The 25,101-nt window shown below is 55.7% G+C and overlaps 1 protein-coding gene across 4 annotated transcripts in view; it reads right to left on the bottom strand.

The window, feature by feature from the left end:
* Window positions 1–1,338: 1,338 nt before the first annotated feature.
* The window catches only part of PRKCD (protein kinase C delta), a 30,459-nt gene continuing 6,696 nt past the window's right edge, over window positions 1,339–25,101 (bottom strand). For 2 of the 4 annotated variants that reach the window (XM_053930000.2, XM_053929999.2), the window contains 17 exons: window positions 13,835–13,956; window positions 12,550–12,749; window positions 11,221–11,281; window positions 10,887–11,049; window positions 10,761–10,792; window positions 9,539–9,624; window positions 9,149–9,278; window positions 8,405–8,505; window positions 7,652–7,745; window positions 7,330–7,430; window positions 7,039–7,212; window positions 6,719–6,810; window positions 6,079–6,141; window positions 4,893–5,031; window positions 4,534–4,722; window positions 3,851–3,979; window positions 1,339–2,025 (listed from right to left, as the gene is read on the bottom strand). In XM_053930000.2, coding sequence (XP_053785975.1) covers window positions 1,867–2,025; window positions 3,851–3,979; window positions 4,534–4,722; window positions 4,893–5,031; window positions 6,079–6,141; window positions 6,719–6,810; window positions 7,039–7,212; window positions 7,330–7,430; window positions 7,652–7,745; window positions 8,405–8,505; window positions 9,149–9,278; window positions 9,539–9,624; window positions 10,761–10,792; window positions 10,887–11,049; window positions 11,221–11,281; window positions 12,550–12,749; window positions 13,835–13,949 — 2,028 coding nt within the window. In that variant the 5' untranslated portion in view covers window positions 13,950–13,956 and the 3' untranslated portion in view covers window positions 1,339–1,866. Of the gene's footprint in view, window positions 2,026–3,850; window positions 3,980–4,533; window positions 4,723–4,892; window positions 5,032–6,078; window positions 6,142–6,718; window positions 6,811–7,038; window positions 7,213–7,329; window positions 7,431–7,651; window positions 7,746–8,404; window positions 8,506–9,148; window positions 9,279–9,538; window positions 9,625–10,760; window positions 10,793–10,886; window positions 11,050–11,220; window positions 11,282–12,549; window positions 12,750–13,834; window positions 13,957–22,892; window positions 22,914–25,101 lie in introns of those variants that run through there. The other 2 variants (XM_024556636.4, XM_045192304.2) reach the window with 2 other exon arrangements.

The following is a 25,101-nucleotide window of genomic DNA, read 5'->3' on the forward strand; positions in this document are numbered from 1 at the left end:
TTTGTGCAAAGCTCTGCCTTGGAGGGGCAAGGAGGGTGGTGAGAGGCTCTGAATTCAAACACTCACCGTATTTTTGTTCTGAGCTCACTCCGGACAGCCTCTGTGGGGTTGGGGGCCTTGGGGGCTTGTGTGTGTTGCAGCACAGGAAGAGGACAGGGGTCCCCTGGCACCTCCTCTTGGCTCCCACAGCCCCAGCATCCCCCAGCACAGCCCATGCCATGCTGTCTGTCTTCCCTGGGGTTTGCACTGCTCTATGCAGAGCAGGGATTCAACTGATGTTTCCTGAGAGGGCAGAGGGTGGAGAGGGGGGGTAGACATTTGGCCTTTGGGCAGAGTTTGGCTCCCTTATCCCCACCGTCCCCTCCCCTGGCTGTCACCAGCCGCACTGTAGCCTGCTTCTCTCCAGCTGTAGAAACTTACACCTCAGCCAGGAAAAGTGGGGAGTCATCTGACTGGCTGCCAGGACCTGCCAATCAGGCTCTAAGGCACCTCACCCACCTCTAAGGACAAAGGGCTAAGAGCTGGACCAGAGGGGGTGGAGGGTGGGCACTGCCACAAGGCCTGTGCCCCAGAGACAGAAAGAGGGAGCCAAAGGGAGAGAGGTGAAGAGGAAGAAATAGGAAGCAGGAGAGGGGGAGACACTGAAGTGGGGGGGAGGGAGGTCTGCACAGCTCAGGGCACACTGGAGCATGGCTGTCAACCTGGACCCTGCCACTTAGCACTTCCTCACCTTTTTCTCCTACTCTGTTCCCCTCCCCTTCTACAAGTAGGCAAGGGCTCCTGAGAAGTAGATTCTGGAACTCAGACACAGACTCTTCTGTGGCAAGGACAGGGACAGATCGTAATGAGATGGGAGTTACAGCTAGCATTAACTTGCCTTCTCCCCATTTTACAGATGAGGAAACTGAGGCTTAAAATAATTGACATGAGCATGTCTTTTGGCCACTCTGCAATTTGAATCCAGCTCTCCCCAAAGCCTGAGCTGTGGTTAACTTTCTCCTCCCTACTTTATTCCCAGCCTGGGCCAGCCTCTAGGCCTTAGCTCATGCCTTCTGGCCAGGTCGTCACCTCTCTGCTTTTTCCAGACTGGCCCCTCACTCCGCTGAGACAGACTGTCTGCAGCGGGAACCACCTCCTCTCACTACCCCACAGAGCCTCCGGACTCTGTAAGCTACCCAGAAAAACCCAGGGCCCTAGAGCGAGAGGAAACCCATAAATACAAACACATTTGCATGAAAGCGCAGGGGTCTGTGCCTGCAGCTCACAGCTCAGTCAGCTTCCAGGACACAGCTGCCACCAGCTTCCTGGGACAAACACGTCCCGACAGCCAGGTTGGTACCATTTGGCATTTATTTCGATACACAAATAAAAGAACCTGGTGGTTCACACAGCTTGTGCTCCTTTTTTTTCTTGTCATATACATATATTTTAAAAGATCAACACATTACCAGTCCCCCATGTTTTTTCCTCTACGAGCAATATATACAGCCTGTTATATCTATGTGTGTGTGTGTACATATATATGCATATATATATAATACATTTTTTCAATAGATAACTACATTCAAGTAATGAAACACAGGATTTACAGTCTCCCTCTGAGGGCAGAGGAAAAGCAAATTCACACTCAGTTCACAGAGGAAGTACCATGAAGAGCCCCGTCAGACAGGAGCCGAGGCCCCTCCTGGGGGTGACGGGGGCGGGCAGCAGCAGCAATCACGACAGTCACACTGTTGCTTATCGCAGGGGGCAGGCGGGTGCTCATGCAGGGTGGCCGAGGCTGCCCTGTCTGGGCTGGGCGGGCGCGCCATGCTGGCTGACCCAGGCTCCTTGGCTGCGATGGGTTGGGGGGCACATCTGGGAACCTCACTTTTCCAGCAGCCTCTCAAATTTGGGATTCACGAAAGAGAAGCCAGCGAATGCTGTCTGGTCCATGGAGTCGATAAGGTTCTTGTCGCTGTAGGAGAGGCGTGCCTTCTCATTCAGGAACTCCTGGTCAAAGTTGCTGTAGTCTCCAGGGGACTTCTGTGGGCACAGGGTAGAAATGGGTGAGCAGGACCCAAGGGGCACCTCCCCAGGCTCCCAACCACCTCAGGAGTCTCTGTTAGGCTAGGCCAGGCCAGAACTGTCCTTAGTAAGACCGGAAAAGGGAGTCTTCCCCACAGCCTGACAGGAGCCCAGCCAGAAGGTGGATGCTGTTTTTCCAAGGGGATGAGGGAAGCCAGCAGGGAGCTCTGAGCCTGGATTAGGAAAGGTGAGCAGGCCCATGGGCCAAACCCACCCACCATCTGTTTTTGTTACTCCCATACACTAGGAATGGCTCTTACATTTTTCAATATTTAGAAAAAAAATCAAAAGGAGAATACTATTCCGTGACATGAAAATTACATGAAATTCACATTTCAGCATCCATAAATAAAGTTTTATTAGTACACGACCACACCCAGTGATTGATGTATGCTATGGCTTCTTTGAGAACCTCTGGCCTGCAAAGCCTAAACCAGTTACTACTGGGCTGTTCAGAGGAGAAGCTGGCAGCTCTGCTTCTGAGGGCACAGTGAGAAGGTAGTGGAGAGCTCAAGGGGTGGCCCCCAGGCCAGACTGAGCTGGCAAGTACGTAATTTTGACTAGCAGTGGTTTTTAATGGCATATGAGCCAATATTTTAAAATTGGGCAATTTGACATAAAAACCCAGATTTCTGGCTTCTTTTGAAAATAGGCAGAGCAAAGCAGCCTTGGGCTCATTTCCTGGCCTGTCCTCTCCTGGTGCTAAAGTGCCCTTGGGCCGCTTGCCACAGGCCCCACCCCTTCCCACTAACAGGCTGCGAGTGATCACCACTCCTGCCTTATGTTTCTTAGGGCAGAGAAATCAATTCCTTCTACCATAACTGAGACTGAGAGCAGGCTGCGTGATTCTCCTACAGCCGGTCTGGCCTGAAGTGGCACACCCAGCCCAAGAGGCATCGAGTTGGAGGTCCCTAGTGCAAGAAAAGTGCTCTGTGACTTCTAAGCACACAGGCTGCTCAGAGGGACAGTGTGTCGTGATGGAGGAGGGGAAACAGAGGACAGAAAAGGAGTGGGAAGGAGGAACTGTGAACAGAGAACAGCCATAAAGTCCAACTTCTGAGGTATTCGCGATGCTCCCAATTCTGGCCCCAACCTGCCTCTGCTCTCCTCTCCTGTCGGCCGGTTGGCGGCCTCTCTGGATTCTGGGCCTTCGTGCGAACCATCCCTGCTCTACCTGGACAAACCTCCCAGATGCTCCCAGCCTGGCCCATGCCCCACTTCCTCTCAGATGCACCGCGTTCTATGGTTCTGGGCTCCTGCTGATAGACCTGCCTGATGACAACTGATCGCGTGTGGCCTTGTGAGTGAGTATCCATGTTCAAGTTTCTTATCTCTGTTGAGCTGGGGTTCCTCCAGCTCTGGGATTGGGCTTCCGATTGTGCTGAGCAGCTCAGCACAGTGCTCTGTACCCAGCGGGCACTCAGCATTTCCAACATTTATTGGAAAATGGACTGGATGGATGAAGGGAGAGAGGCCTTAAATTCTGATTCCCAAAGCAGTCCCCTGCATATAGCAGGTGCTAAAAAAATGTAGGTTAAGGGGTAGCTGGATCCACAGTTCCCAGTGTTCACTGAATGACTGAGGAGAGAGAGGGTGAGACTATCAGGGCAGAGGCTGTGACTGATCGTGCCAGGGAGATCAGGGAAGCAGGTTTGCTGAAAGAAGGGAGAGGAGAAAGCATGTCAGTGATGTGGGAGAGAGGCAGGCAGAGGTGGTGCCCACCCTAAAGGCAGTGGAGGCCACAACACTGAGTGGGTGGCCCTACTAACGTTGGATCACATACCACTTTGGGCCTGAAGGGCGGCTCCACCTGACGTTTCTCCAGCAGAGTCCAGTTAATGGTCTTGAAGAAGGGGTGGATTTTGATGTTCCCAGTCACTCCCAGCCTCTTGGTTGGATCCCTTTCAAGCAGCTGCAACCCAGCAGGGGCCCTGGTTAGCACCCAAGGGCTGTAGGAAATCAGAGCCTCAGCAAACCCCCAAGCAGACCCAGGGCATCCTGGAGGCCTGGCCCAGCCCAGTGGTGCAGCCCAGGGCCACTGGGGCTGAGGGATCTTCTCTGGCCCGCTGTGCTCCCAGGTTCCCGGAGACAGCAGGTTGTGGGTAGGGGCTGCTGGGACTTGAGTAAAAACCATAGCTGTTTATTGAGTATTTGCTATCTGCCTGGCACAAACCTAGGCTTATTTATGTTTTCTTCCCAGCAACTCCAGTTTTCATAGCTCCATTATGCAGATAAGGAGACAGACTCAGCTCAGCGTTTAGCCTCAGGTCTGTCTCCTGGCCTAAGCTCATAATCAAATCACCACACCAGGCCAATTCGGTGCAGGGTACTCAGACAGGACCTCCCGAGAACGTGGCGAGAGAGCAATACCCCAACATGTTAGGACTGGAGCATCAGTGAGGCTGCCGTCCCAGACCTCATATTTACCAGTTCTGCCCCTAGCCAGCCTAGCCCGGGGCCTCCCACCTTTTCCAGGATATCCTTGGACTCCTTGGTGATCCAGCGGGGATAATGCGGTGTGTCCACACGGATGGACTCGAAGAGTTCGTCCTCATCATCACCGTGGAAGGGGGACTGCCCAATGAGCATCTCATAGAGAAGGACTCCGAAGGACCACCAGTCCACAGAAAACGAGTACTTCAGACCCTGCAGGATCTGGGGCAGGAGGTGCCAGAGCTGAGAGGGATCCCGGAGCGCAAGCCCTGGCCAGTCCTCCTCGCCCTCCTGGCTTGGCGCAGACATCACTGCCCAGGGAAGCCTTCCTGGCTCCACCCTGTTAAGATGCGTGTCTGACTGGGCTGGAGGTGGGGCAGGTGGGAGCTCACCTCGGGAGCAATGTAGTCAGGGGTGCCGCAGAAGGTACTGGCCTGCTTCTCCCCAAATATGTTCTCTTTGCACATCCCAAAGTCGGCAATCTTGATGTGGCCATTCTGGTCCAGCATCACGTTATCCAGCTTCAGATCCCTGAGGGGAAAGGGTAGGAAAGGGGGTCAGCAGGGGTCAAGTCCACCCTGTCCCCCAGTCCCCATTTTCAGCCCTGTAAGCCTATTACTCTTCCCAAGGGGACAAGGGGAGGAGCAAAAGGAAGCAGGAGGGAAGGAGGCTCCAAAACAGGTGCTTCCTGCAAGCCACCTACTGTGTGTCATATGCTGGACATACACCGTCCAACTTTCCAGAACCCAAAATGAGACTCAGAGAGGTGATGTCAATTGCCCAGGGTCACCTAGCTGGTCAGCAGTGGAAGTGGCCGTCAGTTCAAGTTTGTGTAACTCCATGAGGGTAAGGGCCGTGTCTATTTTTATGTAGTGGGTTGTTGGAGTAGGTAAATTACATACACCGTAACAAGCACTAGAAAAGGGCAAACAGCATATGCAAAGTCCACCTTCCACGAACCTCGATGGCCAGGCCTTCCCTAGAGTGATTCTAGGTATGGACAAGCACAGTTCAATATGCATTGCACCTCATCTTTTAAAGCATGCACCTTAATATTTAATATATACTGTCCCATGGGTTGGTTTTCCACTTGACCACCCATCGTGGCATCATCCCATTTCAGGACATAGGACATGGCCTCAGCGTTTTTGATGAGTGCACCGTAATACTGTCAGATGGGACTGTCACTTACTGGGTGGGAGTTTTAGGGGACCAGTTCCTATTGGTGGAAGCTGAGAGTGCGCAGATGGGGCTTCAGAGTGGGACTGATTGTACTGAGGAAGGACGACACCGTACCAATCAGTGCTGCAAAAATCGGTGCTGCGCTCACACCAACGGCGCCAAGCATAGGCAGTGAGTTCCCAGTTCCTGGAGCTGTGCCAGCCTCAGCTGAGGGGCCACCAGGAATTCTAGCAATGGAGTAGGAGGGTTAGGCAAATGCCCGACTAAACACTGACTCCAAGCGGACATGGGGTGAGAGTTGGGCTGGGTGCCTCTCAGAGCATTTCAGAGGCTATGATGGCGTTGGAGCTTCCCTTCCTGAAAGCTCCTCCAAACCCAACTCCCCACCACCTGTACCTGTAAATGATCCCTTTGCTGTGTAGAAACTGTAGTCCACAGATGATCTCAGCAGCATAAAACCTGGATGTGAGAGAGAGAGAGACAAAGTGAAAGTGTTCTGGAGTTCCTGCCGATAGGCCCTTGCTTCTCCCAGGTCCCGCATCCCCACCTCCAGGGGCAGGAAATGCTGCAAATAACTCCACGGACCACCTGGGCCTGATCAAGTACATCTTGTGTCAGGCTAGGGGAGGCTAGCAGCCAAGGCAGAAAGGAAAATTATGAAGGAAAAGCTCCAAATAAGACAATTTTCTGTCACAAGAGTATATGCATTTATAGTGATACACGTATGTGTGTACACACGCACACACAGTTTGGGGGTGCATGCTAGTCTGGGGGTCACACACCAGGGTCCCGTGTTCTGCAGATCACCATGTGTGGGGCTGCCCTGACTGAGGCCCAAGGAAGGGACAGAACCCGACATGTCTGTGCTGTGCACCCAGCCACAGCTCACCCACCACCAGGCTTCCCATACGGTGGGGGCAGCCCCAGCCACCCCCATCCCTCCAACCCCAGTTCCAGCTCAGGAAAGCTTTTCCAGGGAGAGGAAAAATGGAGGGCAGACCGGTAGTGGGCTCCTCCCAACAGGACCCTCACATACATGGCGCGGTACAGCTCGAAGCGGCCTTTGTCCTGGATGTGGTACATCAGGTCACCCCCGTTGAGGAACTCCATCACGAAGAACAGGTGATCCTGGGGTGGGGAGGGTGGTGAGCAGAGGCACAGAACGGGAGGACCGCTGCAGTGGGGAACAACTCTGCCCTGGGGGACGTAAGAGGAGGAGACACAGCCCCGCCCTGGGGAGTTATGAGGAGGGGGACACAGCCCTGCCTTAAGTGACCTGAGTGGAAGACACAGTCTGGAGTGGGAGGCTAGGGGAGCTGTAGCTCCTGGGGCGCTGACAGTGGGAGGGTCAGACACCTTGGTCTGGAAGGTGCAGTAGAGGTGGGTGAGAAAGGGATTCTCCCAGGCGAGTGCCAGCACCCGCTTCTCCACCATGGTGCACTCCACATCGTCGTCGATCAGAACCACGTCCTTCTTGAGGGCCTTGATAGCAAAGAACTGCTTTTTGCCCTTCAGCTCTGCAAGCAGCACCTGAGGGGTGAGTGGGGTGCTGAGCAGGAGAGGCCCCGGGCCACAGGCCAGGCCAGGGCGCCACAGCCCCACCCAGCCAGGTCCCTTGGGCTGCCTCAGGGCCACATGGCCCCTCACCTTCCCGAAGCTGCCTTTGCCCAGGACCTTGTGGAAGGTAAAGTTCTCAATGTTGCACCTGGTGCTGCCCTCCCAGATCTTGCCGTAGGTCCCATTGTCTGCTGGAGAGATGGGGTAGTGCTTCAGACTCAGGCCTCTGTCTGCAGAGCCCCCTCCCCTGGGGCCTGGGGTGAGCTGGGGTGAGAGGCCTCAGAGAGGAAGGGGCTCCTCCTCCACGGTGGAGCCTCCTTTCAGGTCTCACCTGACCATGGAGGGAGGCCAGGCCCATCCTGGGCCCTGGTGGGAATTAAGGGCTTTCCTGGGGAAATAGGCCCAGCTTTACCTGTTTCATCTCCAGAGACCCCTGGCTTCTTCTCAAAATGCTGGTAGATCCCAACAGGCTCTGCAGCCTCCGTCTCTGACTTCCGGGTGGGTTTCTGGAGAAGGCAGTGGTGATTGGGGGGCCAGATGGTCGGTCAGACCATGGTCAGAACTCCCAGCCCAGAGGAGGAACCCAGCAATCGTAACTCAACCTTGATACCAATGGGGGGCAGCACGGGCTAGGCTCGGGACCCCCAAGTGCTACGGGGCACGCACACACACACACACACACACACACACACACTCTTCCAGTGGCACAGGGGTGCCTGGGTGGTCTGGCAGGCAGTCACTACAAACAGAAGTTTTGTAAATTGGACACTACGTTCCCAACCACTTGACAGATTTTTGTGTTGCCTTCACTTATGAGTGATTCTAGATTTACCTTCAAATTTCATGTTATCCCTGGAACCCCACCATACCCAGCACATACAAAAGCATGCGCACACACACACACACACACACACAAAGGCTTTTAGTTCCAAGTGTTTCACCTTGCACCCCCACCTCCGCTTCACCCACAATATGGAACTGTTAGAACAACTCATTTCTAATGGGAATACACCCACCACCCTCTCCTGCTTAATTCTTGAACTGGATCTTCCAGAAGTGGGGTCTTGGGTATAAAGCACCCCACTGTGGTCCCCAGGAGTGGGAGTGAGCCCTGACTGCCCCAACCCCACAACCCGGTGTCCCGGGTTCCCACGGTGCTGCCCACCTGGCTGACTTGGTTCAGTGCCTCAGCCAAGAGCTTCTGGTTGATACCGCAGAGGTTGGCAACCTTCTTCTGGCACTTATGGTGCACGTTCATGCCGCAGTCTGGGGTGAGGGAGAAGCAGGCCCATGAGGGCCCATGCCCAGGCAGGACAGCCAGCAGGCCCCATCAAGGGCAGGGAGGGTGGAGGAGAGAATAGGAGAAAGGAGGGCTTTGTGGGGTCTGCTGGGTTTTCTGTCTTCAGAACAAATGTATCTGAAGTCATCACGACCACTTCACATCTTTCATTATTTAAAGAAGAAAAACAAAAAGCAGAAGATATGGGACCTAATTCTAACCCTTCACAGGGTGTGTGGGATACCCTAGACAAGCCCCTTTTCCTGCAAGAGACTTGCTTCTCTTCTGTCAGTGGAGTGGGGAGGGGAGGGGTGAGGTGCACTTGGGGAACACAGGCTGTGGGGCAGCAGTAACTCTGGGTCCTACTCCATGCTGACCCCTACATCACACTTGAGGATGCAGAGCTCAGAGAGGCGGGGCCTCCTGTCCGGTGCTCCCATAGCAGGTAAACGGCAGAGCCAGTGGGGCCAGTGGGGAGGGCTCCCCAAGGCCTCCCCATGTAAAAGTCCCCAGGGAGGGGGCAAAGGCAGCATCAGTTGAGTGGAGTTTATGAGGGCCGGGTGGGTGGGCACAGCTGGGAGCACCCCTCCCCAGCACCTCCACCCAGCCCCGGAGCTGGGTGGCACGCACCTTCACACTTCAATCCCTGCTTCACCAGCCCCCAGAGCAGGCTGCCACAGTGGTCGCAGAAGGTGGGGCTCATGTAGTTGTAAACCTTGAACCGGTGCGGCATGTCGATGTTGAACCGTTCTTTCTGGAACTGGGGGAGGGGGCGTCACAGGTCAAGGTCACAGGGCAGCTCCAGCCCCCTCCTCAATCCCTAGCCCTCCCTGAACCCCATGCATGGGAAGATGCCAACAGAGCTCCACTGGGGACTGGGAAATATGGAGGTCCAAGGAAGGACTGAGAAAAACGGGGAAGAAGGGTGAGCCCCACAGGGAAGCGGGAGGGAAAGCCCAAATCCCTCCCACTTGGCCAAGCCCCCAGATCCCCAGGGCTGTGCCCCAGACCCAGCCTCACTATGGTGTCCCGGCTGTTGGTTGCAGTGCCCGTGCACCGGCCGATGATCTTGTCGATGCATTTCTTATGGATGGCAGCGTTGCATTCTTGAGGAGGCGCAGGAGGGGGATGGGAAGGCACCAGGAAGGGCAGAGTCTGTGAGCTGGCCCAGTCCAGCCCCCTACACAAAGCCACCGTTCTCCCAACCACCCACACCCTCACCCCACAGAGGCCTGAGGCCCAGAGCTTTATTTTTCTCTTCTCCTGCCAGCCCTCAAAGGAGGGGCCTGGGAAGGATGGGGCAGGGAGGACAGGCCCATCTGGTGGGTCTCAGAGATTAGGCTAGGGGAGTGCTGGTGAGTGGGGGCAAAGGGAGGCAGAAGCGAGGGGCGTAGGGTATTGCAGTGAGAGAAGTGGAGGCAAGAGAGCCCGCCCTTTCCCTCTCCTATGTCCCAGCACAGCAAACAGCTCCCAGGCTCTCTCCCGTGCACGCGCACACACACACAGGGGCACCCTGGCTCAAAGACACGCATACACACAGATGTACATAACAACAGGGCTTCTCACACATTGATAGAACGCTTACCATGTGCCAGCCGCACTTACAACACAGCTTCACATATTTCACCCCACTTGATCTCCACAGTGACTCTACTGTCCCCATTTTACAGATGAGAAAATTGAGGCACAGAGGGGTTAGGGAACTTTGCCCACAGCCCTACAGCTAGGAAGTGGGAGAGCCAGGATTCAAACCCAGGTAGTCTGGCTCCGGAGCCTGTGCTCATAACTGCCAGCCCGCACCTGGCATTTGCCCCTCACGGAGAAAGACATGTCCAAATGTGTGCACCCAGATGCACCCGTAGCTAACAAGCACACACGCAGCAGGGGTGTGCCGGCCAAGGTCTGACGGGCTCTCCGGGGGAAAAGGCCCTGATGTGCAGCACCGGCTGACTTCCCTGTGAATGCTCCACTGTGACCTATTTCAGGCTACCAGTGTGATGTCACTGAACTCAAAGAGTGGGCAGAGGCACGCAGGACTGGCTCCAACACTCACAGGGCACAGTGATCACACACACAGGCTGTCTGGTGTGGAAAACCTCACGCGCACACACTCCAGCACACGGTCTTTGTCCAGGCGTGCAGCCCCAACACAGGGACACGGGCTCTCCCGTGAACACACCCAGGCACTGCTAGGCACCCATGCACACACACTGTGTACAAGCCGGAGTGTGGAGACACTTACGCCTGCATTTGTAGCCTTGCTTGTTGAGACCCCTGAAAGGCAAATCCCCCGGCAGGGTTAGTGGGGGAAGAACTGGGTATAGCCGTCCCTTAACCCGGCCCCCCAGCGGGTGCAGCCAGCCCTCACCAAACAAAATCTTTGCACACAGAACAGAAGGTCGGCTGCCTAAAGAAGGTGGCAATAAACTCGTGGTTCTTGATGTAGTGGATCTTGGCCTGTTTAATGGCTCCGCGGCGGTTCATCGTTGGGAACTTGGCCTCGTCTTCACCCCGCAGAGACTGCTTGCAATCTGGAGGGCACGGAGTGGTGAGGTCAGCCACAGCCACAAAAGGGACCGCTCCCCCACAGTTCCTCCCAGGGAGGCCCTGGACAGACTGTTGATGGGGGCTGCTTCTCTAAACCTCTGTCCTGGCTCTGGCCTCTGAACCTACATCCCCGGCCCAGGTAGGGCAGGCCTTACCTCCGTCTTCCAGGAAATACTGCACAGACATCAACACCTTGGCCTGGGGTTGCAGGTCCAGCTGCAGGGGTGAGGGTGTGGGGTCAATGAGGGCGGGCCCAGGGCCAAGCCAGACTCAGAACCCGCCCCCATAGTTGGTCCCCCAAGGCCAGGGAGTCCTGGCAGCCTAGCCTGGGAACACTTGTCTGCCTGGTGTGTGTAGGAATGGGCCCCACCCCCGAGCCCCACCCCCCACCCCCCACTCAGGGGTATTATTACATTTGGGGAAGTGAAAGGATCCAGCCCACACCCAGTCTAGCTACATGGCCAGGGAACAGAGTGGGAAGGGAAACTCCCCACCCTCAACACTGCTGCCCCCTTAACAAGGGTATTAGAACGGAGGGCCCCGTCCCCGCACATGCAGAGAGGCGGACACATGCACACTGACACACCCGCGCTGGTTGTGTCAGGAGGTCTGCGTGTCCAGTCTCCTCACACAGACTGGCCGGTTCTGAGGGCAAGACCCTCACCTTCCCAGGCCCCAGGCCCAGAGATGGACATTATCCCTTGGGGACAGGGAGGTCAGCAAGTGTCTTTACTTGACTGGCCAAGGGTCAGTGCAGCCCTGAGTCAACTTGTCTCTTGGCCCAGCCCCTTTAGCCCTCACTGGAGGCCGACCAGAGTCCCGGATGGTCACAGGTCTTTTGCAGTGGGGACGTTTTGGCTGCAGGAGACCACAGGTAACCCTGGGGGGCAGGAATGCTATGCCAGCGCTGGCATTCTGTGGCCACAAGGGACACATGGCCACATACGTGTACAGAGTCCTGGTTTGGCAGGTGAGTGGTGGGCCACCAGCTCTCCCCTTCACCCACATCCTCACTGTTGAAGGACATACCCCGGCCTGGGCCTGGGATATCTACAAAGATTCCAGACAGAAGTGGGAGCAATGGGTGCCTCCGAGAAGGGGGCCTGGAGCCTGGGGCTAGGGTCAGACACACCCTTACAGTTTGAAATGTTCTGCTATGTGCACATCCTGCCTTTATAAAATTAAAAGGGAAAGAAGTAGTTGCAACAACAAGGATGGCTCTCTAGCACCTACCCTGGGCCCGGCTCTATAATTAGCCCTTTGCGTCCAGCTGCTCATTTCATCTGAACAACTGACACCAAGGCAGGGTCTTTGAGCAGCTTCTCCTTTTTGTAGATTTGGAAACAGGCTCAGAGAGGCCGGGATTCATAAATTGCAGAGCTGGGATTCAAACTCAGCTGTTTTGGCTGCAAAGCTGCACCCAGCAGCCATGCTCATTCGCCGTGTACACACGCACACCCAGCCACAGCTCAAGGGCCCCTCACCCAGAATTCGGCCTTGCCATTGTTCTTCTTGCAGCGCTCCGCCAGCACCGACACGCCCACTGTCACCTCGGACACCGGCTCCTCTGCGGCCCGCATCAGTACAATCTGGATGACACGGCCCTCGTAGATGTGGGCATCGAACGTGGACTTCCACTCAGGATACATGGTGGGCTTCTTCTGTACCAGCGTCTTCCCACGCTCTGCAACGGGGGCCAAGCCGGCCACATCAGGCAAGGGCCCCTCTGGCCCTCCCTTCCCAGACTTCCCACAGCCTTCAGCCCTGACAGAAGCTGCCTGGTTCTCTCCACAAGGGTCTCTCGTGGCTTCCCAGTGTCCTTAGGACTGAGTCTCCACGGCTCAGTCTGCGTGGCTGTGCTCTGCTCACCTCACCAGCCTCAACTCGGTCCCCTCTCCAGGCCTTTGCTCCTGCTGCTCCTTCTTCCTGTGACCCTCTTCCTCCAGCCCCACTTAGATGCCCCCTGCCCTATGCATTCACTCAGTGAACATGTGCTGGGAGCTCCCACATGCCAGCCACTGTATCGGAAGCAAGGAACACAGCAGAAAGAAAAGTTGAACCTGGTGCCTGCCCTCCTAGAGCCTCAGTCCCAGGCGGAGACATGAACCAGTTCACGCCTCCAGTAAATGTTAAATCATAGCTGTAATGAAATCAAAGTGGGCAAAGTTGGTGGTTCTAGACCTGCCCATGTCAGGGGTCCTGCCCCAGCTTCAGGGTTGGGAAAGCTTCTGGAAGAAGAGACAGCTTAGCTGACACCTAAAGGATGAGCCAGGGTTCACCAGATGAGGGCAGAAGCAAGAAGGGATGGCCTGAGGTATTCACCTCTTCCAAGAAGAAGATCCTGACCCCAGTGGGGGACAGGGCCTTCTCTCAGCTTCCCTATCACAGGACACATTGTCTGGCTCCCTGACCTGAGAGGCTGACCCTGTGAGCCTCTCGAGGGCAGGGCCAGGTCAGCCCCAGAGCACGGGAATGTCCTCAGTGCCCAGCACGGGGCCTGGCACAGATGCACATGTAAAAACTGTTTGCTGAAACAACCAATGAGGGAGGAGCCAGAAGCCTGTGAGGGCTGCATGCAGCCAGTGCTAGTGGACTCTGCCATCCTGCATCCACGCCTGGGCTGGCAGGAAGACAAGGACGAGGAAGAGTAGGATACCTCAGAGGTTCTGGGGGAGTAAGGCTCAGCCCCCGCCATTGCCTCCCATTGGGCTTGAACTCTCAGGCCCACTGGCTGCTGCCACGTTTCCAGGGTCCAGCCTCTAGCCCTACCTGTGCTGAGTGCTTCCTTCATCTTCACAGCACAGAAGGGCTGGCTTGCCTCATCTGCGGCCTGCAGAGAGCCCAGCTCATAGGAGTTGAAGGCGATGCGCAGGAACGGTGCCATGTTGGGCCTGCAGTGGGGGTGTACAGATAGAAGGGGTGAGGCCAGGCAGCAGGGTAGGGCCAGTGGGAACAGCCCTGGCAGGTGGTCAGGTATCCCCTCCCCCCAGGGCTCTCACAGCATTGACCTTGGCCCGCGTGGTGCTTCGAATGCACTAGTCTTAGTTGTCAAAGCTAAAGTTGAGTTTTATGTAAGTCGAGATTTGTGGCATCCCTGGTAAAACTACATGACAGGACATCAGGCAAGAGCTGATTAGCACGGCCCTCTTGGTCAGGTACCCCTACCAGCTCCAGACAGAGACCTATTTCATGCCTCTCCAAAACCGACCTGGGCCCTGGGGTCATTTGAATCTGTGACCTTCTCATTGTTCATTTGCAAAGTCATTCAATGCCTCCTTTAATACCCAGCTGAATACATCTACTACTATGTGCCTGGTACGCAGCATGTGTTGGCTATGATGTGAAGGACAGTGCCCCCTCCTCCCCACATCCTGCCCCACACAGCCCTCTTGGTTTTCCCCACATCCTGCCCCATATGGCCCTCTTGGTTTTCAAAAATTTTTGCTCATACCGGGGCGGGCAAGGCAGTGGCTGGCAGACCAGGCGGTCCCACATTTGTGTGTGGATAAACTGGGAGGAACAACTGGGGAGTGAGACAGACTGTGCAACCCAGAGTTCCAGCACGGGGAAATAAAGCCTCAAAACCTCTGACTGAAAAAACCTGTGGAGGTTGCAGTGCTAGGAGAAACTCCCAGCTTCACAGGACAGTTCATTGGAGAGACCCATGGGGTCCTAGAACATACACAAACCCAGCCACCTGGGAATCAGCACCAGAAGGGCCCACTTTGCTTGTGGGTAGTGGAGGAAGTGACTGAAAGCTGGACCAGAGCTGAGCAAGTGACATTGTTACCTCTTGGACCCCTCCCCCACAGACAGCGCCACAGCTCCACCCTGGTGAACACCTAAGGCTCCACCCCTTACTATGTAACAGGTGCGCTGAGACAAAAAGATGGCCCAAATGGAAGAACAGATCAAAGCTCCAGAAAAAATACAACTAAATGACAAGAAGATAGCCAACCTATCAGATGCACAGTTCAAAACACTGGTAATCAGGATGCTCACAGAAATGGTTGAATATGGGCACCAAATAGAGGGAAGAGTGAAGGCTATACAAAGTGAAATAAAGGAAAATATACAGGAAATCAATAGTAAAGGGAAGGAAACTGGGACTCAGATCAACGGTCTGGAGCAGAAGGAAGAAATAAACGTTCGACCAGAACAGAATGAAGAAACAAGAATTCAAAAAAATGAGGAGAGGCTTAGGAAACTCCGGGACAACTTTAAAAGTTCCAACATCCAAATCATACGGGTGCCAGAAGGAGAAGAGGAAGACCAAGAAATTGAAAACTTATTTGAACAAAAATAATGAAGGAGAACTTCCCCAATCTGGCAAAGGAAATAGACTTCCAGGAAGTCCAGGAAGCTCAGAGAGTCCCAAAGAAGTTGGACCCAAGGAAGCACACACCAAGGCACATCATAATTACATTACCCAAGATTAAAGAGAAGGAGAGAATCTTAAAATCAGGGAGAGAAAAAGAGACAGTTACCTTTAAAGGAGTTCCCATAAGACTGTCAGCTGATTTCTCCAAATAAAACTTTCAGGCAAGAAGGGGCTGGAAAGAAGTATTCCAAGTCATGAAAGGCAAGGACCTACATCCAAGATTACTCTATCCAGCAAAGCTATCATTTAGAATGGAAGGGCAGATAAGTGCTTCCCAGATAAGGTCAAGTTAAAGGAGTTCATCATCACCAAGCCCTTATTATATGAAATGTTAAAGGGATTTATCTAAGAAAAAGATGATCAAAAATACGAACAGTAAAATGACAACAAAGTCACAACTATCAACAAACAAACTAAAAAAACAAAAACAAAACCAAAAATGAACTAAGCAAACTGGAACAGGAGCAGAATCACAGAAATGCAGACCACGTGGAGGGTTATCAGTGGGGAGGGGGAATAATGGGGGAAAAAGTACAGGGAATAAGTAGCATAAATGGTAGGTACAAAATAGACAGGGGGAGGTTAAGAATAGTATAGGAAATGGAGAAGCCAAAGAACTTATATGTACGACCCATGGACATGAACTAAGGTGGGGGAATGATGGTGGGAGGCAGGGTACAAGGTGGAGGGGAATAAAGGGGAGAAAAAAATGGGACAACTGTAATAGCATAATCAATAAAATATATTTAAAAAAATTTTTGCTCCTAAATACCCAGGTAAACAAGCAGAGACAAGATGACCACCCCCACTTTTCAGACGGGGAAACGAACACTGTGAGGCCAGGCCAGACTCTGAAGCTGGGGATCCACTGATGAAGCACCCGCTTCGTTCGGTGACCAGGGCAGTGGAAGGCCCCACCCACATCAGTGTCCTGACCCTTCTGAACCCGAACCCCTTGAGGTCAGGGCCTCTTGCCTCTCCGGAAGATTGCCTGTACTTTCAAACAAATTATTTTCCAAATATAAAACTATTTTAATGTTCCGTGTAACACTGAATTTGCTTTTTAAACCACAAAGGTTGGCCCATGCTCCCCATTCCTCACGTTCCTCAAATCAAGGGTCACTACAGGAGATGACCCTGAGTGTCTTTCGGGCTGTCATTCGTGAAGGATGCTCACATGGGCAAGCCCACGCTGGCACACTCATGTATCTGCTTGGACGAGCGCTCTGGGCCCCACGCAGGAGGATGTGCCACACCCTGGATGAACAAACACTCGTGTACACGCACATACATATGTACTCCATCCTGAACACAGGCTGGCAGAGAGGTGGACTCAGACATGCACCCCTACCCACACACGTGTATATGCGCACACGCAGCGGCCACCTTGCACAGGGACGGCTCCCCTGGCTCCTCCACGAGGCAGCCAGAGCAGCAGCCATGTCTGCTGGGAGCTCCCAGCCCAGATGAGCTCATGGGAAACAATGACCTCAGCCTGCAGCCCGGCCCAGTGGCCTGGCCAGTCCTCTGAGGCTAGCAGCCAGAGCAGAGGGGAGGCCCCCAGAGGGGCAGACACCACCATATCCCCTGCCTGGGCCTGGCTCCTACTCAGAGGGAGTGAGAGTGGGTGTGCGAATTTGTGCCTGACACCAGGTCCCAGAGCCCTCAGCCTGAGCCCAGATAGGTCAGCCGCCATGACCTCTCCGTAAAGGGAGGGTGAGCCAGCTGTGGGCTGTGCTGGCTCCTCCCTGGGCTGGACCATGCGTGAGTGCGTGAGTTGGTGTGTGTGAGGGTGCATGTGGGAGTGACTGCACAGCTATGGAGAGGTGTGTGCCTGCAAGGACATGGAGTGGGTGGCACATGCTGGGTACTCAGGTAATGTTAAAGTGAAGAGTGAGCTGCACTGGCCTGGCTGGGAGTGGGTATGAGTCTGGGTGAATGTCCCACACCCCAGGCAAAAAGGACATGCCCCTCCTTCTGCCTTACCTGGCCCAGAGTCCAGTGTATGGAGCCCCGGTGAGTGCTCCCTGGGGTTCCAGAATGATCGGCAGGGCCCCTGCACAGCACACACCTGCCACACATCTGCATCCACTCTCCCTGGGCCTGAGCCTAGCAGACGTGGCTCAGCCTCACGCTTCCCAACAAGATAACCTCAAGATCCAGGTGGGGCAAAGACGGACTTTCTGAGCAGTGTCTCAGGGGATTTGGGTTGAGTGGAAAGGTGGGCAGGGACAAAAGAGGAGTAGTTGCATTGTAAAGGGGTTGGCTCCTGGAAGAGGGGAGGTCAGGGCAGCCCCTAGTGGCAAAATAATGATCAAGGTGCCTGATGGCAACTCCCTAACAATACCAATGCTGCCCTGGCTGGGGGACTCCGTGTGGGGCGCTTCGCCTGAGTCTCAGCTTCCAGATGAGAGACAGTCCCTTGGTGCAGGGCTGTCACGATAAGAATTTGTGAGGGACAAGAGCCAACATCAACCCCACAGGCCTCAGGGGGAAGTCCTTTAAATGCTATCACCCCTTCTTGCTTGCAGCAGCCATCTCTCACCTGTGCACCTCCCTTCTCAGTTTATGAAGTACACTCACATCCCCCACCCACCCAACAGCCTGGGAAGACAGTCCTAATAACTGAGCCCACTTCTCAGGTAGGTCAACCCAGTCTCCAGGAACACAGAGCTGCTCACCCTGAAACAGCGCCTGTGCCCAACACCTGCTGGCAGCTCCTTCTCCCCACTGCCTCCCCTTGGGACCAAGCCCACACAGCCCATGCACTCCATGACTTCCCTTGCCTCCAGGTGGCCCAGCAGGAGCTGTCCATGGGGACCACCCAGGTTACATGGAGGAGAAGGGGGGTGCGGTATCAGAGAAGCCCTGGGAGGGTGAGGCAGAGCCCAGCCCTGCAGGCTGCCCATCAGGCCTGCCCTCTAGCTCTCTGCAGGCACACTCAGAGCAGCTGCTGCTCAGTTAGCTAGAAGCCACCGGGGGAAAACCACAACCACAGCGGGCCCCGGACCCAAACCTGTACCGCCAGGCCGCAGTGCCACAAGAAGGGAGACCTCCTGGGGCTCTCTGGCAGTAACTCTAGGTTTAGGTGGCCTGGCCCCAACTTCCTAGGACTAACACTAGAGCATGGGTCCTGCCAGGCTCTACCACCTCCTCTACCCCAGTTACACGGCCCAGACCCCAGGCCAGAGAGAGACACCAGGAGCCAGCATCTTCTTCCATCACTATGTGACTTTGAGAGGTCCTGGGTCACGGCACACCAAGTCCCCCACTGCACAGTGGAGCCAGAATCACCCACCTACCTCGAAGAGCATCTGAACACTGGTGGGAAGGCCAGTGGGTAAAGTAACGGCACAAAAGCAAGGTGTGCCAACTATTTATAGCCCCATGCAAATAGGCCCAGGCTCACAGGCCCCAGAGGAAAGCCACTGGCTCAGCCTAGCCGCCGCTCTGCAGTGCCATGGAGGTGGCTGGGCCTGGACCCCACACAGAGCCCCACAGAGACAAACTCTTGGAGCCAACTGAGGCCAGCCATGCCTTTCCCAGCCACTTGTGGACTCCTAGTCTCTATTTTCCTTTTTCTCCAGCCCACAGCAAAGGCAGCCCAATGAAGCAGAGAACATTGGACTTGGAGCCAAAAGGTCTATGTGTAAATCTCAGAGCCCCCACTTATAAGAAGGACCCTCCTTTTCTGAGGCCAGCAACATGCTAGATCAGCCTTGTAACGGCGTTAGCATACTTCATCCCTGCGCAGGTCCAGGAGATGAGTATTTTGCCGATGAAAAAAACAAGCTCAGAGGGGCTAAGTGATTTGCCCAAAATCACACAGCCAGTAAGTGATAGAAGCAGGACTTGAATCCAGGCCTGCCTGCTGTTTTGGCCCCGTTCTTTCCAGTGTGTCATGCCAAGAAGAAGAGATGAAGGGAAAGAGAGGGCAGAATTAGAGAAATAAATGCGCCGGGAGCAGCACAGTCACAAGGATAAAGAAAAGAGGTGAGGACACCAGGAGACGGGTACCCTGTGCTTGACCAGAATCTGCCCCCTCACCCCCCTCCAGGCTGGTCCTAGGCTGACCTTGAGGGCCACCCCTTTTCTATATAAAGAGGGTGGGTGGTACAGACCTCTGAACTGCTTCCTTTCCTCCTGTCCCTGCTGCTTGGCCAGCCCCCAGTTCTCAAAACCTGGGTAAGGGTTGGCCGTACTGGATTCCAGGCCCAGGGGATAAAGGCTCATCAGCCCTGCTCCCCACCCTGCCCTCGACCAGCAGCGCAGAGGGAAGGAGAGGTGGGGCTTGGCCAGGCCAGAGCCTGCACGTGCCTCCTCAGGGCGATGGAAACCTGCCCCCAGCCAGTCTGGGGCAGTAGGCAAGGCTGACATCGAGCAGACCAGAGTGACTACACTGGTTGGACCTCCAGGACACAGAGGACAAGTGTGCACAGCCACATACATGCACATGAGTGTGTTCCAGCAAAGAAGGCATGGTGGGGACATAGCCCGAGGGGTGGCACCACCAGCAACGGGAAAGCATTTTCTAATGTTTCTACAACCACGTGTAAATTGTTTGATGGCAATTTTGTTACAGGGGAAAAATAAAACTGAGCACGCCAAAATATCTCCAAGCGATGGGCCCTCAGAGGCTGACGCGCCCCTATAGATTGGGAAACTGAGGACAATGAGGGTCCCCTGGCCTACAAAACTGATCTGGTCCCCTCCACCCCAGCCCTTTCCTGGCATTTGATTCTGCCTCACAGGCCACAGGGTGATGCCCATTGGACAGAGGAGCAAAGGGGGGCCCGAAAAGAAAGGCCCTGGCCAGGTTCTTGGAGTGTGTGTGAATGTGGAGGGGGCATCCCTCAGAAAGTCTGCCAGTCAGGGAAGAACTGGCAGGCTGAGGTCTAGCAGACAAGGGGCAATAGAGGTCAGCTGAGGCCCCTGGTGGGTCTGAGGTCTGCTCCCTTGCATAGAACCCGGGGAGCAGAGGTGCCCCTCCAGTGCACCCCTCTCCACGCACACCAGCCCAGACTTGGGGCAGCCCCTGCTGCCTGCCCATGGAAGGCACCACCAAAACTGATGGTGGGGGTGTCAGACTAGGCCTCCTAGAGATGCAGACCCTGCTTAGGCCTGCAAAGGTCCAGCCCACATAGACCTTGAAGGATGAATGAAGGAGGGCGGAGGCACATAAGACCGGAGCGTTGGGAAGGAAGAAGAGTGAGAGGCAGTGCGATCAGCAGGAAGGAGCAGGGCTGGTCCCGGCAGAGTTGCAACAGGGCAGGGGGCCGGGTGTGGAGGAAGCTGCCAGGCTGGGCAGGCAGGCAGGTAGCAGATTGGCTGAGAGGATGGCCTCCCCAAGAAGCAAGTCAAGGAGGCCACAGGGGTTTCACAACCCAGGAAATGGGCCCAGCTAGAAGAGCAGGAGGTGGGGGAGGGAAAGGGCTAGGAAGACCCTTCCAAGGCCCCCACCAGGGCCTGTGCCCCGGTCCCCATGTGTCCAGCCCTGTCCAGGGAGGAGGACCAGCTATGGTCTCAGGTCCTGGCCAAGTCCCAGAGCAGGAGATGCTCCCCACACCTGTTCCTCCCTGGGACAGGTACCTCATCCCCCAGCCAGGGATCCTCTTGTCCCCTCCCTCACCCCCCACACACCAACCACTGCCTAGACTCTCCTCCCTTTCCCCAGGGACCCTTCCCACCTGTCACCACTCCTAGCCCCTTCCCATTCATTCTCCCCACAGCTTGGAACCTCCGGGGCTCCCACTGCTCTTGGAGAAAGCCCATGCCTCAGCCCGGCCCTGGCCTGTGCTCCACCTCATATCTCACCTCTGGCTATGCCAAGTACCTGTCCCACGTTCAAGCCACCCCACTTTTACATATGCAGTTCCCTCGGCCAGAATGTCCTCCTGAATTCCTATGTATCCTACCAGGCAGTTCTAAAGGTTAGCCCGGGGGGATCCCTCCCCACTCCCCAGGTAGCCAGCTGCTTCCTGGCACCATGGCCCCTGCAGGTACCCCGTGCAGGTGTCTGGGATCCTGCTCCCATGGAGGACTTGGGTCTGTTGCCTGGGCAGTGTCTCTGCCCCTAGCTCAGCCTTCTCAGCCCTGGTCAGACACCTGACTGTCCTGGGGACATTCAGAAATTCCACTGCTGGGCCCCGCCGGCCCACTGCAATCAGATGGGCGTCGTGGAGAGGCGTGGCAGTGTGAATGAAACTTTTGCGATTGCAAAAGAGGTGACGATACCTTAAGAACCAATGAAAGACCTTGGCCCTCTTCCCAGGAAAACATATGAAGTGAGGTCTGCACATGGCAGGGTGGGGGCTGCAGGTTGTGAAGGCCCGGCGCAGCCCCAGGTCACCCCCAGCGCTCCCCAAGCCCAGTCTGCAGGCACCACAGTGAGAAGACACACCAGATGCATGAAACTGGCAGATTGGCGGGGACGGTCACATAAATGTGTGATTACAGAGGAGGGTAGGACCACTGCCCAGGCAGTGAGCAGGAAGAAGGGAGTGAGAGGGGCTGGGGTAGCATGAGGGCTGGAGCTCCCGTTGGCTGGGAGGTCACGGGGGGCTTCAATCTGGAGCCAATCATGGAGGGATGAGCAGAGGTGCCACGGGCCCACCCAGCCAGAGGGACCCTGGCTAGCATCAGCTCACACCTGCCCCTGCCAGCCCGTGCGGGGGTAGGACCTCCTTGGGGGCAGGGCCCACACCAGGCACAGGTTTTTCAGTCATTCAGCTAGCAGTAGAATTGGGAAAGCCCTCGGCTCAGCCAGAGGGAGAAACCCCTGAGTACCCTTGAGGGAGGAACAAAGGCCCCTTCATGGCAGGACTGAGGACAAGGGGGCCTCTGTGAGCAGCTGGGGTGGGGGGTTATGTCAGGGCCTCTCCCAGAATAACCACACACATGTGCATACATGGCACACCCACCAGCCCAAACACACAGTTACACATGGGAGGCCCCGCTTGCAGTCAGACACACACAGAGACGGCTGTAGCCACAGGCACAGACACCCTCCTAGGACAGCTCGGTGACACATGCACTGAGAAACATACCCCAGCTCCCTGGCTGTCACATGTCAACAGGCGTCCAGGCCCACGCAGACCACACAGGACACTAACACTGCATGCACTCATCAGCACAGAGACCCGTGTGCACACAGGCTGTCACAGCACATGACGTGCACACGGGCACAAAGACAAGCACGGGCCTGGAAGGACCCACACACCCCTGATTAGGGTCTGGTCCAGGAAATTGCAAATGTAGCTTTTTCTACTGAGGGGCACAGTGGCTGGGGAGATGAGGGGGGCAGCTGGTGTCAGGCAGGCTGGGCCCCCCCAGTGAGGGAGGCTGGAAGAGTCCCTCCTGGCCCCAAGTGGGCCAGGGAAGAAGGGAGCAGGTCAGGGCAGGAGTAGGTGGGTCAGGCTCGCTGCTGGGCACGCCTGCTCTACCCACCTGTCTGAGAGGATGAGGCAGTCGCAGGCCCGGCACGTAGGAGGGGGGAGGGCCTGAACCTGTGCAGGTGGGATGGCTATGCCAGGTACCCCACACATGACTTCCGTTGGGCTCCAGACTCACTGGGCAGAAACAGACAAAGACAGGTGGAGCAATTCACTCACAGCCGCAAAGCCAACAGGCCAACCCCCAGGGAAGGCAAAGAGGGACCTTCTGGTTCTAGCCCTGGAACTGCCCGCCTGGCCCCCAGTGGGGCAAGGGCATGTGCACGTGGTTGGGGAGGGGATGGCTCCTCCATCAACCCCCAGAGATGACCCCAAGCCCACTCCTCGGCCCTTCTCTCTGTCACCCTCAGAGTCTCCTCCTGATTCTTGACACTCATCTTTGTGTTTAAGAGAAGGCAAGATGGCCACCTAAGGACTTTGCCATCGATCCCCACAAGGGGCGTGGGCCCAGATGATGCCTCCCTACTTCAGGGATCAGAAGAAAGCTGGAGAGAGGCAGCACTGTGGTGTGCCACCTGCAGCAGGGAGGGAACAGAACTGGAGGTCAGGGTGCTGGGTGTGGGCTGGACACGTCTGGTTCAGATCGGGTCTGCCCTGGGGGCCCTGTGAGCCTGGCCGGGGTGCGCTGTCGTCCTCAGTAAAAGGGCTGTGCTGAGTGCAGCTCCCGGCACCATTTCCATCTGTGCTTGGTAATTACAGGGGCCTCCAAACTTTCTTGGCTCCGTGGGTAAAGGGGGTCTCTCAAGCAACCCAGCCCTGCAGCGACCTGCTTTGGTCCGCTGCTCAGGGAAGAGACTGGGCTGGGCAAAGAAAGCCTGAGTCTACTGGGAGACTCCTGTCAGGGCCTCAGTTTCTCTCTCTTGACAATCAATACATCTAAGCTTTCTCCAGCCCCGATACTATAAGAACTTGGGATCCTCCTATCTTCCCCATCTAGCCCCCAGCACCCACAGCCTGTACCAAGCAGACATCTGATCCAGCCCTGGGCCTTGGCAACTGGCTGCTCCGCTGCACCTGTTTAGCCAACACAGCCACAGACATGATCCAAAGCTTCCGGGGCTGTTGTGAAAACAGCGGCTCAGCCACCACAAACCTGCCCTCCTGGGCACCTTGGCAGGGACCTTCAAGGGACAGCCATCTGGACCTGTACCCAGAGCTTCCACCAAAGGCCTGCTGAACCCTCTCCTCCCCAGGCGGGGCTGCACATGCTCTCTCTCGACTTTCAGCCCAGACCCTCCTGAACCCACCTGCCTCCCTGACCTCACTACGATCTCGAGGTGCTTGAACACTTCAAACACGTCCAGAACAGACCTACTGATGTTCCCCCACACAAGTGTCCCCCATCTCCTAGCACCAGTGCTTGCCCAGTTGTTCAGGCCGGACACCTGGGGGTCATTTTCCTCCTCCCCCTCCCTCCTCACACAGCACCATTATTGTTTCTGCCTCTGCAGTCTATCCTGATGTCCTCCCTTCTCTCCGCCTGCTGCCCCTGTCTTGGCACCTCCACCACCCACAGGCTCTGCACCTGCCTGCTCACTGCTCTCCATCCTCTGCTCTGGCCCCCACTGTCCCTCTGCCCCAGCAACTTGGTGGGTCTTTTAAGACAGAGGGTATTTTAAGATTTCATCACACCCTGCTTAAGCCCCAATGTTTTCCATTTCCCCTCTGAGAAGCCCAGACCCCTCTCCATGGCCTGCCTCCCCCAGTCTGCCCTCACTACCTCCCTGATGTCCTCCGCCCCTGCCTTCCTTCACTCCTCTGCCCCAGCCGTAGTAATGACACCTTTCAGTTCCCTGAACAGACAAATTCCATCCCACTGAGGAGCCTATGCACTTGCTGTTCCGTCTTCCGACCCCTTCCCCAAAACACAGCCTGGCCCCTTCTCATCATCCATGTCTCAGACGGACACTCCCTGACCTGCCCCTTTCACAGCTGAGGCAACTAAGGCTCAAAGCAGTCCAGTCACTGGCTCAAAAGTACAGCCGGTAAATATCCAGCAAGAATTTGAACCCAGGTCTGTCAGATACCTGCAGAAGTCTTGCTACTAAGCCTTCAGGATGCCCTCAGTCACACTCTTAGTCCGAGTAACTGCCAATCTCCAGCCCTCCAGCCTCCCAGCACTGGTCAGCTACCCCACCATTACCACTCCCACACCAGAGGTCCCCAACCTCTTGGCGCTGGATAGTGAAGGCCAAAGCTCAGCC

The sequence above is a fragment of the Desmodus rotundus genome, chromosome 8, assembly GCF_022682495.2.
Source record: "Desmodus rotundus isolate HL8 chromosome 8, HLdesRot8A.1, whole genome shotgun sequence".
NCBI classification, from domain to species: domain Eukaryota; kingdom Metazoa; phylum Chordata; class Mammalia; order Chiroptera; family Phyllostomidae; genus Desmodus; species Desmodus rotundus.